This window comes from Chiloscyllium punctatum, chromosome 1 (assembly GCF_047496795.1).
Source record: "Chiloscyllium punctatum isolate Juve2018m chromosome 1, sChiPun1.3, whole genome shotgun sequence".
Classification (NCBI taxonomy): Eukaryota; Metazoa; Chordata; class Chondrichthyes; order Orectolobiformes; family Hemiscylliidae; genus Chiloscyllium; species Chiloscyllium punctatum.
Window position 1 is genome coordinate 39,242,787 of NC_092739.1, and position 13,713 is coordinate 39,256,499.

At 39.6% G+C, this 13,713-nt stretch overlaps 1 protein-coding gene across 5 annotated transcripts in view; it reads right to left on the minus strand.

The window, feature by feature from the left end:
- rasgef1ba (RasGEF domain family, member 1Ba) overlaps nucleotides 1-13,713 on the minus strand; it is a 75,586-nt gene that overhangs the window by 53,068 nt on the left and 8,805 nt on the right. For 4 of the 5 annotated variants that reach the window (XM_072594165.1, XM_072594253.1, XM_072594332.1 and 1 more), the window contains exons 2-4: nucleotides 5,195-5,377; nucleotides 2,014-2,136; nucleotides 1,347-1,484 (exon numbers count right to left, since the gene is read on the minus strand). In XM_072594165.1, the coding sequence (XP_072450266.1) occupies nucleotides 1,347-1,484; nucleotides 2,014-2,136; nucleotides 5,195-5,371 (438 nt within the window). In that variant the 5' untranslated portion in view covers nucleotides 5,372-5,377. Of the gene's footprint in view, nucleotides 1-1,346; nucleotides 1,485-2,013; nucleotides 2,137-5,194; nucleotides 5,384-13,713 lie in introns of those variants that run through there. The other variant, XM_072594072.1, reaches the window with a different exon arrangement.

The following is a 13,713-nucleotide window of genomic DNA, read 5'->3' on the forward strand; positions in this document are numbered from 1 at the left end:
TATAAAATTCTAAAGAGGATGGATAAGATGGATGTGGAACATATGTTTCCCTTTATGGGACAGTCTCGAACAAGACGTCACAGAATAAGAGGAGGCAGGTTCAAAACTGAGAATGAGGAGAAACGACTTTTCTCAGGGGGTTATGTACCTGTGGAATTCAGTGCCCCAGAGTGCAGTGAAGGCAATATCAATCAACGAATTCAAGAAAGAAACAGATATGTTTCTGATGAAAAGCGGGATAAAGGGCTACGGGGAGCAGACAGTAGAGTTGAGGCCAGGATAAGATCAGCCAGCATCATGTTAAATAGCAGAGCGGACCCTAATGGCTGAATTGCCTACTCCCAGTCCTAATCCCTATGTTTCTGAATGAAACAGCCCTGCTCAGATTGGCACCACATCCACAAACTTTCACTTCTCCCACCATCAATACTCAGCAGCAATGTGCACCATCTACAAGATATTCTCAAAAAAAAGAGCCTCCTTAGACAGCACCTTCCAAAACCACGACCACATGCATCTGGAATAACAAGACAACAGATGTATTGGGGTATTGCAAATGTTACTCTGGATACTAACAACAAAGAATGGAATCAGAGGAAAGCAGTCTCACCCAGCTGGCTAACTGTAAAGTAGTACTTAAAGAATCATATTCAAGTCTGCAGACAGGTCAAAGAAAGGAAAGGAAGAGCTTTATCCTTATTACAGTAACACAGGATGCCAGTTGTGATTTTGGCAAGAACTATGCAGGGGAGAATTTCCAGGAAATATAGGCTTGAATTTAGGAGTCCTAAATCCTGTGAATGAACTGAACCAGCTCACCAACTCCAGTCCACAAGAATCTGTTTTTATTGTTGATCTTGCATTACAAAAATGTAACATTTTCAAATGTACTCCTTATTTTGTTCATAGGCATTGCATTTCCAAGAGATAATGTGGTGAATCTTGATCCAAAAATGGATCGATAGGGTCAGTCAGATGCTAAAATATGTAATAGCATAGGCCATGCTTCAAAACAATATGGTATAAAGTCTAGACTTATTTTGAGAGTAAGAAGTATATTTCTGAAAAATAAATTAACATGGAGCCAAATTAGCTTTGTTGTGTTTAATCACAAGGTGTCTGCAGTTCCTTCTGTAAAGATAATAATTATGGTTAGGCATAAATGATTAAATTTGCAACAAATTACGAGTTACGTATCCATCACCTGGTTGGATTTGATTCCTTCTTCTTTACATTATTTAGTGAATTGCTCAGCTTAGTGTTTATTTTTACTCTTCATGCAATCACCATTAACTATTACTCAATAGCTCCAGACATAAATGAGTTGCTGTTTTCAAATAACTAACCTCATCCAAAGTAGCTATCTTCAGCGTCATGTCCTTCAGGTTTCTCATCATCCTCTCATCTCGAAAATCATAGGGAAATATCTCAGTCCATTCAGCCAACAGCTGCACTATTTTTGGTGCAAATTTTCTTATTTTAGCCTAGAATTATCCAGAAAATTGGGCTTAATTATTGGACTTACAAAGATGATAGACATAAATGCAAGATGTATACTAATATGTATTTTGCCTAAAGAACAATATTAGCATCATGAGGCACCAACATACATAGACATTAACCGTCCCTTCTGTTATTACAAATTATTGGAAAAAAAATCACATCACATAAATGGAGCTGAAAAATGTGTTGCTGGAAAAGTGCAGGAGGTCAGGCAGCATCCAAAGAGCAGGAGAATTGACATTTCGGGCATAAGCCCTTCTTCAGGAAGAAGCTTATGCCCGAAACGTCGATTCTCCTGCTCCTTGGATGCTGCCTGACCTGCTGCGCTTTTCCAGCAACACATTTTTCAGCTCTGATCTCCAGCATCTGCTGTCCTCACTTCCTCCTCACATAAATGGAGCCCTTATTCCAACAGTCATGAGAGGAAAGACTCCCATGATTTGTTATTTTATTTATATTTGCAAATGCACCAGTCATAGGCAAACATAAAACCACCCTTGATAATCTCACCTTATCTAAAATGGCCTCATTCAGTCGCTGTTGCTCAATGCACATGAGACAAACTTTTGCTAGAAGCTCATACGGCCGAATAAAAAGACGTGAGCTCAGCAGAAAGGTAAATATGTATGTTCTCTGGAAGAAAGAAATACAAGAAAATCTCACATAAAGAATCAAAGCCTGATTGGTGCTTAAATATCCTCTTTGGCAACAGATTGCATTTGGAGACAAGCTTTAACTGAAAAACAAAACGGGCCCTTTGAGGGGTGGAAGAAGGTAAAAGTCTGAGAAATATAATCCTCTACCCAACCCACCCATTTCCAACTTTCACTCAGGTCAAAAGCTGAGACAGCCAACATGATTCAAGAGGGTGGGCTGCAAACCTTATACTAATGAGGCCACAAATCTCACCATTGGACTTTAACAGCTATCAACTGGGTTTCCCAAAACAAGGAACACAGCAGCTCCCTCTAGGCGAAGACCTAGTGGATTCTGCAAATAATAGCCTCACACTTACCCTCTGAATCCAGGTGCCTACCCTAGGAACTTCTGCCACACACCCTCTGCCCACCACAAGGACAAGAGGCTTCCACTCAAAGTATTCAACCTCACCCTCATTCAGGCTCCAATCTCTCCCCCAATCATGCCAGTTACTGCGCCTTGCTCAGACAGCTGCAAATTCATTTTTTTCTTGACCTGTTTTATAGAATTTGGACAAGGTAGACAATGGTGAGCCTGTACAAGGGAACACATCTACAACAGGAAAGGCGCAAGGAAGAGCTGTTCCTCCCAAAATATCAGGAAACTCAAAGCAGAAATAGATGGGCTTAAATGAGGTATGGAAAGACTTTACGTGAATATTCTGTCACGTGTGAGAGAGGGGAATAACCAACAGCATTTAACCAAGATTGCAGTTAAGGATAGGCATCCAATTTTGTATACAATGTTCAAACTCATATTAAACAGCATGTTTATCTCCAGAGTGTATCTTAATGCAGGAAAGAGCATTGGGGATCAAACAAATTTGAAGGAATCATGGTGAAGGGGGTCACCCTAACCAGGGCCACTTGTCAAGAGATATGAGACAGACAGGGGTTAGGAGTATGAGTTACAATTATCACTTCCAGAGACAAAAACACCTCATGGCCAGATTTACATTGGGTCTGAAAAATGAATTGCTCTTAACATTAACAGGGAAGATTTTATATCATGATGTACACCATGAAGTGATATCAGCGGTATTGCACCTCATGAACTGCAAACAGGAATCAAAGCTTTACATTAAAAAAAACTCCTTGGAAGAAGTGTGTGTGTGGAGTGATGAGTGCCATCAACAGGAAAATTAGAGTCAAAATGATACAGTAAGAAAACAGAAGAGAAGGAGAAGCCTTATTAATGATGGAGCTACCAGTTGAAATGCCCGTGGCTAACAAACTAGATTCGGCTAGTTTTGATCAGAATGTTAATTATAATCTTAAAGATAGCAATTTTTAGTAATAGTATCCCATTATTATTAGTGCTTTGAAGTGATCTGATCTTTTGTACCTACACACTTGTATGCAGATTGCACTAGACAGTCCTGCATAGATGGGCAGAGGAAGGTTAAAGAAAGGAAGATAATAGTGGTTGTAGATGTCGTTGAAAAGGTTAAAATAATGTTTTCCAGTTTTGCTTTAAAGAAAAGGTCACCACTTGCAAACTGTGGATAAGGAATTCAGTGTCTAGGCCTGATAAGATACTAACAGAGATTATTTCCCTTTAAGAAAGTCTGAGTAAATATGTAATGGTGTTTCCTTAGTTGAAGGTTGAACTCTGTGCATCTTGTAAACTTCGTTTGAGGCGAGAAAATTGCTAGACACGAAGCCCAGATAATATGTGCCACGCTGTTGGTCATTCCAAATGGGGTTATGATGCTGGGTATGAGTAACATACTTCACAATACAGACACCAGAAGCTTAAAAGAGTAAGGGCAAACAATCATCAGGTAAGAGTGGCCTGGTCGACGAATGGAGTGTACAGACATCTTGTTCAATGAATCCACCACCCAAGTTTGGACTCTTTCTAATTGAAAGGCTAATTGCTAGTCTTGAAGAGTATTCTTATAATAGTTATATATAGTCCTAATAAAGATATTTGTTGAAAGCACAAGCTTGTTCCGCATCGATGTGTATGCAGAATAAAACCAGAAATCGGTGGGGAATGCTGAAGATATAATTACTGAAATGTATACTGTTATTGATTAATGCAATTAAACTCACTCGCTCAAATTAGTAACATCAAAATCTGCATCACAAATCTAACACAGAAATTTTCATTTGCCAAGTTGGCATTAAATATTTATGCTTAATGTGTATTTATAATCTAGACATGCTGAGTCACAGTCTTCACTCTGCACTAATGACCATTTCACTCTCTGCAGGAGACTGAAAGCAAAACAATAGGTAACTTCCTAATTACCTTTTGATGATCGTAAATAAGAAGGGGGTGGGGGGAGCAAAAGCTTTAGTAGCACTCAGTTAATCTGCCTGTCTGCAGTTTCCACTAATTTTTAAAATTAGTTTGTTGCCTACAAAGTCCTGTTACTTTTTTACCCTGCCTTAGCTCTCAAGAAACCCAAACACACCAAAAATGGTGTAAAAAAAATGATGTCCAATAAAAAAAATACTTCTTGTCCTGAAATGAAAGGTCTGCATGACTGCCCAGAAAAAAGTAGCAAAGAGGTAGAAAAATCTAATATTTGCCATGTCGCCAAATTCATGCTGTTCCCATCACAACAAACCTGTATGCTTTGCAACAAAGTTTAAAATTGCTCGGAGATTATCATTTAAAAATGCTGGACTCCTGTTGAGCTGGTAAAAGCAAGTAAGTTACCTTTTTCAATCCGTTTTCACCTTAAGCTTTGATACGTAAGCATAATTTACACCAAAGGCATATTCTTAAAATAAGTGGGTTGTTTTTAAGGACAAGAAAATCAAAGTCTCCATCATTAATGTATTGTCTGTCATTTTTATTAATGCTGCTAGTAGACTGAGTGAATTACTCTTGGCACATCAGCTGTTTCACATCTTCTGCTTTGATCAGTGCTAAAGGCCAAATTACTTCTGTGCTACTGTGCAACGGTACAGATCTTTCCATAGGCATGTAGTTTTATGCAAAACAATTTCACTATGAACCACAGTTGAATTATACATACATCAGGATAGTAGTCTACTGTAGGCACAAGGTGTTGGATCAGTGCCTCCAAAGACCCTGACACGAGGTTGTTGTCATGGTAAAATAGGCCTCCACAATTCTCCTCACTGGATGAGTACAGGTGTCGGCTGTAACCACTGCTGTTAAACATTGCTGCAAAGGTTGGTGTTTGTGGCATGATTTCCTGCATATCAAAAGAACATAGAGAGAGATGTCATTTATTACCAATTTATAAATCAGTGCAGAGGTCAGAGCTGCTTATTAGTAATGATGTAGACTGAATAACTTCTTTGTGAAATTGAAGCCTAGTTCATATTTCCCAGAAATTAACATTATGGCCATCATTTGTTCCCATCCCTGCTTGTTGCTGCCATATTGATATGTTGTGGCAGTGGCCTGTAGCAATGTATAAAGAGGCATCATCAGGGTTCCTGAAGAAACCTGACAGGTAACCGTTTTGTATACAGTACAAATCCCCAGGTTAGGGTCCCAGTAGTGGTGAAAGATCCAAATGAAGTTTCACCACTGGGAGGAATGCTGTCCGTTCCTCCCTCTCTCAAACTGCCTTGAAATTGCAGAAACCGTCAACATGCACTTACTTCTATTCAAATCTAGTATATGTAGTGTGAGGACAAAGAGCAAGAAGGCAGCCTGCAACCTGACAACGCTCTCTTACCAACTTTTACTCCTTTCTTTACTTCGGCTGGCTATATTTTGCAACCCAGGTCACATCCTCAATTAAAAAGATGGTCTATAAACTGAAGTAAAATTTGATGTAAATCAAATATGATCAGATGCTATTAGATAATGCTGCTAGATATTCTCAGTGACTGATTACCAATCATACATACTAGACAAGATTTTAGCTAATTTAAAAACCAACAACATCCACATGGTAGAATCATTAGTTTTAAATGTAAAAGCTAGTATATTTAGAATGTGATATAGTTCTAGAAAATGTAATTTCATTATCAGCATAATTTACATGATGCATCCTAAACCCATCTCAACGTTTTAAAATATATTTTTAAACAGGTCAGCAAAATTGTTGCTATAATCCAAATCTAATGATAATTAGTGAGTTGAACATGCTTATGGAAATCTTTCAATGGTAATTTGTCTTAAACACCCTGATCCTGGACTATCTTTGTTGCGGTTTTGAATTTAACTTTAAATTCTTCTCATACAGTGCATTGTCACACCAGCAGATGTCATCACAGAAAAGTTGGAGACAGGTTAACTTCCTCCACCCCAGTGAGTTTCTGACCTCACTGAAGAACAGAGAACTGACTTTACAGAACTTAATGAAATAGAAACCAAAGCAATAAAAGCAAAATTGCTTTCAATTAAATCACAAGAAAAGTGAAAATAGTATTGAGTACATTCAGGAATGATATCCGGAAGTTCTGCTTTATACAAAGGAGGTAAATTCCTGATTAGATTCTTAGCTAAAGTAATGGAGGTCATTGAATCACCCAAGAATAAACTGGAAATTACAAGAGGAAGAAGAACGTACGATTTTTTCTGGGTGAACAAACTAAGGCAGAAGTAAAACAGAGAGTGCTTGAGAAATGCAGCAGTCTGGCAGCATCTGTGGAGAGAGAAAGAAACCAAAGAGTCACATTGGATTCAAAAATGTTATCTCTGTGTATCTCTCCACACATGCTGCCAGATCTGCTGTGTTTCTCCAGCACTTTGTTTTTATTTCAGACCTCCAGCATCTGCAGTATTTGCTTTCAAATTAAAACAGATCCTCCTAATCCACAGGTAGCCTCTACACACTGCCAACTGTTCATCTATGACAGGCATATCACCCAAACATATTGTATCAAACTCACAAACACAGTTCCCTCTCCCCTATATGACAAGATGGTGCATAACCACAAACAGAAAGAACTCACCAGCAGGGGGCGACCACAGCTACACGTCCAAACAATCATGGAGAATTTGCCTGGTGGTTATTATTGGTGCAGTCACAACAGAGGTTGTGGCTAATGGTGATGCTGAATCTATAGAGGAAGGTGTCATCCTTTGACCAAATTCACCTTACTCACATCCTGCTTTCCCTCATCCTGTAATCTCTTGGAAGCTTCATGTAGCAGATGGCATAAGCATACACCTCTCACTTTTCCCTTGGTCCCCTCAGCACCCAACCCCACTTTTGTGCCTTTATCTTTACACCAACACAGAAACTACAATCTGGTCAACAATTAGTGTGCCACTGTGAAGTGCAAGAGGGGCAAGAGACTCATGGGGAAGAAGCACTCATTCTCACACTTCCACCTGTTCAGGTTCAGGAGCTGCATGTTCCATTGAGGATAGCATTGAGGGAATCTGCACATGGGGAGGCACCACGTGTGGACTGGTTGCAACCAGGACAGGGAAAAGGGATACTGTAGCTGCAAGGTCCTACGGGGTGATATCTCCCATGAGTTCTGTATCAAAAGCCTCCAATGAGGACTTCACCCTGGAATGCTTGACTCACTGGCAGGTTTGCCAAAAGTCCTAACGCGATTGTCAAGAATTCTGGAGGACTTCAGTTTCCAGTTTGGCAAAGAGCTTAAAGCCCTCCCTCTCCATTGTGAAAGCGGTAGAAAACTGATGGATAGCTGCATGGAAAGCTTCCTCAGTGACTACCGTCTCGTGAAAGGTGAAAGGAGGCGGGGGGGGGGGGGGGAGGCGGGGGGGGCGGGGGTTTGTAAAATGCATGAACTGCAATCCACAGATTCTAACATCTGCACTTAGCAGAGTCCTGAAGTAAGACTTCATTAATTCCCTCCTCCCTCACCACAATTAGATATGAATGGATGATGTATGTATGGAACTCAGAGGTAGACTGTGATATACTTGAACAAATTAACATTGACGGGGAGGAGGTGAGATCTATCCCAGGCTGCTATGGGTGGCAAACATGGAGCTAGCAGAAGTCCTGACACTAATTTTTGCATCCTCTCTGACACAGGAGGAGTGCCAGAGGACCAAAGGACAGATAATGTGGAACCACTGATTAAGGCCGGTGAGACTAACAGTGGAAGGACAAATATTGTAAAAAATGCTGAGACACTGAATTCATTTCCACTTGGAAAGGTATGGACTAATCATGTCTAACAAATTTGATTGAATTTTCTTTGAGGTGACTAGGTGTGCAGACGAGAGCAGTGCAATTGATACAACATACGTGGACTTCAGCAAGACATTTGACAAGGTCTCACATGGCAGACTTGTTAAGAAGCAAAGAGTTCATGGGTTCCAGGGTAGTTTGGCAAACTGAATCCGAAATTAGGCAGGAAGCAGATGGTGATGTTCAAAGTATGGTTTTGTAACTGGTAACCCAAGTCCAGTGATGTTCGGTGCTGGGGCCCTTGCTCTATGTTGTGTACATTCATGACTTGACATGAATGTAGGAAGTATGATTAGCGAGTTTGCAAATGACACAAAAATGTGTGGTGTGGTAGTGAAGAGGAAAGCCTTAGACTACAAATTCTATGTCAAGGTTCCTTAATGGCTTTGTTTCAGACTTATGTTTCCCATTAACCTATCCAATTTATTTACCAACTATGCGTGTAACCAAGCCTTTTCAGCATTGTTTTTGAAACTATTCTTTTTTAAAGCTACTCATTTCTATTCATTTCACTGTTTAAGTCATTCCTCTCTGCCTTGACTTTAACTGCTTCTCTGTCTATAAAACATCAATTTGATTCTACTCTTCAAGTCTATAGCAATGATTTTACAACTGCTTTACCAGCAGAACAAAGCAGGCAAGCAATTACAAGGAATATCTCTATTTGGCTCTACTCTAATGTACAGTGTTAACACTGCTAGGTATGATGATAGATGAGGCTTCTGCTCAACTCCAGAGGGGTGTCACCACCACATACAAATCAATGATGTAACAATTTAATTAGCTCTTGACTGGAATTCCTGCTGGGCTTTTGCCTCACAGTATCAGCCTGTGTTAGGAGTTAAAATCATCTCTTATACCTCCCTTGATAGTTTGCTTTCTGCTTGGATGGCATCCTCATCTAAATCTCCCCTCACTATTATGAACTGGTCCTGGTTAGTTTTATTTTCCCAGAACGCTGACCCATTTCCTAGTTGACATGTTTTGTTACTTTTCTAATTCACAATTTTACGTCATTGTGAAATGATTCGGGTCTGTCTTAGAACTAGGTTCAAAAAACTAGAATAAACTCCACAGGTATTAGAATTTCAGCCATGCATGGGTATTCCTGTCTTCAGTTTCCTCACTTTCCCCATTCTAATGCTTGGCTGGGGCTGTAATCTTTCATTTCTGTCTGAGGAATTGATGGCTATTACTAATGGGGTTGGGGTAAAGTGCCACTGCCAAGCTTCCTCTTTATCCTTCTTGGAAGTGAGGAGAGGCAAAAAGATTGAGTGTCAATGGGGGAACATTTGGTGGACAGCAAACTTTGCATTGTAAGATTAAGGATGATGATAGGTGAGGACATCGGGCAATCAGAGTAAGAATTATTAACTGGTGAAGATCCAACTTCAAGGAAACAAGATCAGAGCTGTTCTGGATAAGCAGGAATAAAACTTTGGCAGGAAAATCTGCAGCTGAATAATGGGCTGCCTTCAAAAACAAATTGTCCAGGCACAGTCAAAATATATTCCTTTAAAAGGAACACAGAAACTATGGTAAAGAAGAAAATGTATGCTAATGATAGGAATCAGGTAGAAAATATAATTGAGAATCTACAGAAATACAGAAGGTTCAGAGAAGAGATATAAAAGCAAAGACAAAATCTAATATGGATTATGATAAAAGACTGGTGACTAATATAAAGAGAATCCCAAAGTGCTCTGTAGGTAAACAAATAGTAAAAAGGTGGTAAAATGAGGAGTAGGGTAATTAGGGGGCAAAGAAGGAATTTACATTTGGTGGCATGGGATATGAAAGAAATACTTGATGAATATTTTGCATCTGTCTTTCCCTCAGAGATGAATGCTACTCTGGCCATAGTAACAGAGGAGGGAACTCTGTCAACGTTTGTGAGAAGATTTGTAGCTCGAGTGCTCGTTGCTGTGGTTATGTTCGCCGAGCTGGGAATTTGTGTTGCAGATGTTTTGTCCCCTGTCTAGGTGACATCCTCAGTGCTTGGGAGCCTCCTGTGAAGCGCTATTCTGGCCATGGTAACTCTGTCACTAGAACGGTCCAAAACGGATCAGGAGGAAGTGTTGGTAGACACGAGGGTTTTGAAACTAACAAGTCACCAGGTCCAAATGTGATGTATCCAAGGATATTGAAGGAAGTGAGAGGGAAGTTGCAAAGTCAAAGTCTTCTCTTGACTTTGGGTTAGTGCCAGAAGACTGGAACATTGTAAATATTACAAAAAAGGTCTGTAAGGATAATCCCAGCATTTACAATCTAGTCAGATTAACTTCAGTGGTAGAGAAGTCTCTAGAAAAAGCTATTTGAGATAGATAGGTTGTTTACAAACCAATGAAGCAACCATACTTATCGAAAAACCAAAAGAACTGAGGATGCTGTAAATCAGAAACGAAAACAGAAGGTGCTAGAAAAGCTCAGCAGGTCAGGCAGCATCTATGCAGAGAAATCAAAGTTAACATTTCGGGTCCAGTGACCCTTCCTCAGAATCATATTTATCTAACTTCCTGAAGCTTTCTGAACAGTTAAAATACATAGTTGATGAGGGTAACAATAGACTTTCAAAAATTCAATATAGAACAGACTTCTGAAAAAATTAAAAGCACAGTAACAACATATTGGCTGAGTGATAGGAAAAGGCAACAAAACACAATCAGTATTTTTGGCCTGGAAGAAGGTTTGTCATGGAGTTCTCTGGGGATAACATTAAAACTCTTGCTTTTCCTGGTATACATTAATGAGCTAAATTGTGATGTATAGGACACAATTTCAAATTTATTCCCTGAATCAAAATTCAGCAGCACTGTAAACTGTATGGAGGACAATGAGAAGTCCGAAAGGACACAGACAAGTTGGTAGAGTGAGCAGTTAGATGGCAGATGACGTTCAATGTGGCGAAGTGTAAGGTGATGCGTTTTGATAGGAAGAACTTAGACGGACAATACAAAATAAGGGGTACAATTCTTGAGAAGATGCAGCAGCAGCAGACAGACCCAGGTGCACACGTGCACAGATCACTGAAGATGGAGAGAACAGTTAATTACACATCATACCCTGGATTTTACTAATAGAGGCAAAGAGTACAGGAACAAAGAGATGACGCTAAGTTTATACAAGACACTTATTAGACTTCAGCTGGAGTATAATGTATCCTGAGCACAATGATATATGGAAAAGGCATGAGAATGGCACTGAAACATAATGCTCATAAGACCATAAGACATAGGAGCAGAATTAGATCATTTAGCCAATCTGGTCTGCTCTGCAGTTTGGTCATGACTGATATGTTCTCAACCCTATTCTCCTGACTTCTCCCAATAACTCTTGTTCCCTTACTAATCAAAAACTAATCTCTGTCTTAAATACGTTCAAAGACATGGCCTGCACAGCTTTCTATAGCAATGACTTCCACAGAATAACCATCCTTGGCTGAAGAAATTCAATTTGAAAGGCCATTGCAGACACAATGCACCAAATAACCTCGTTCTACACTGTAACACTTTTGTATATCTGTGATACTGGACTGAAGGACCTGTTTCGTTAACAGGATTGGAGGATAAATCACTAGTGAATCTCAACAAGTGGAGGCACTTCACAACAAGCTGTAGTTCTTCGCAGGTTGGCAATGGGTACAGGTTATATTGGTTAAGTTTGACATAATTCTTAAGATTATCAGAAGCCACAGATGACGCATTTAATCCCATTAGGTTCTTAAACTCGATTTATAGTCTCCATCATCGACCCTTTCAAACACTTTACCTGATATAACCCTGAGATTATTAACCGTGAAGTCCTGTTTCTAAATATCACTTCTAATCTCTTAAATTCATTTTCAGGGCTTCAAACTTTCATTTGCTGTCAAAGTCGACTGTAACATCCAGCTGCTCTCCCTTCTTTTGCAAAATTTGTTGAAGTTTACTCCCTTTGTCAAGCGGTTGGGGTAAAGATCTTTTCTTCTGATTTTAAAAGTATTTCTTATTGAGAACTGTATTGGGTAAAGTTCTGTTTTGAAAACCAATGATGTTAAAAAGTATTGCTGCCCTTTTAAAAGCAAGATACTTGATACTCATTTTCAGTGCTGTTTACACTGCTTTTTCTTTCGTTAAGCATTGAGGTGGGTGGGCCGGGCTTGGGTGGGGAGCGGATCGAGTTACACGAGCTGGAGCGAAGTGATGTGGACAAATGGAAATTCAGCCAGCAACAAGTACCTGTTTGGTCTAGGAAGTGATGATGAACCACTGTTGATGACAAAGGTTTTCTGCCTGCCAACAACAATAATGATTTGCTCCCAGGTAGCAGAGCAACTTGTGGCTGTGAATCTTTGCTGAAAAGCCGTTGGACCTCTGAGAAGGAAGAAGCCGTCCTTCTCTCTGCAGTAAAAACACTTCAACCCTTAAGAAAATCAGTTTATTTCCCCTTATCAGCAGTAAGCTGTGGCACTTAACTGATAAGACAGAACCAACCGCTCTGTGCCTTCCGAAAACAAGTGAAAATACTCAAGAAAAGAGGTCGAATAGCAGCAAGGTTTGACAAGTCAAAATGATCATCTCAGCAAACAGGGACCATTGAACCACCTTCCCAGTCTTTCCCTCCACCCACAGCACCATTCCTTTGTCTTGCTGTATGTGTATATAGGGGAAATTTTCTAAGGGTTCAGAGATCTTGAGTTCAATGAAGCTTCCACAGACTTGCTTTTATCTCAGTTGATTAGAAAGCTTGATATTATTAAAATAATTGGTATTCTTCTATTCTCTTTCAAGATACTATTCCTGCAAATTTGCCAGATTGTTAGGAAATGTTTAATATAGTATTATGCATGACTGTACCATCAAAATTTCTCTATGTGGTCATCAATAGAATATAGTTGTTAACTGTATGGTCAATGATGGGACTGTGGTACACACAATATATGGCACAAACCTATCCAGATAATGCTGGGAGTTCGAATATTCACGGTTTCTAAATTTGGTTCATTCCAGTTTCACCATCAGTGCATACGCATGCTACTTCTTTTACCGAAAGCCATGCATTTGCAATAGCTCCTTGAAAATAAATATTTTATCTGGCGCTTGAGCCACATTTCTTTAATAGTGACTACCAGGATCCTCAACAATAACTAGGTCCTAATCGAGGCTTTTATAGTTTCAAATCAGTTTATAAGCTTTTAGATGGATTCTTTGGGAGACTGGGGTGTGATACATCTTGCAATCTGGTCTCACAGTGATTGTATTTAGGACAGTGCAAGCCAGAGCGATACAGAAATAAATGATAATGGCAGAAAATTACATCCCTACTGAGAGACAGGAATAGAGAAGTAAAAGAGAGTGCATTTCAATCTCCTGCAGACCTAATTAATCCTTTTCATAATGCCATTAAAATTTACATCCAAA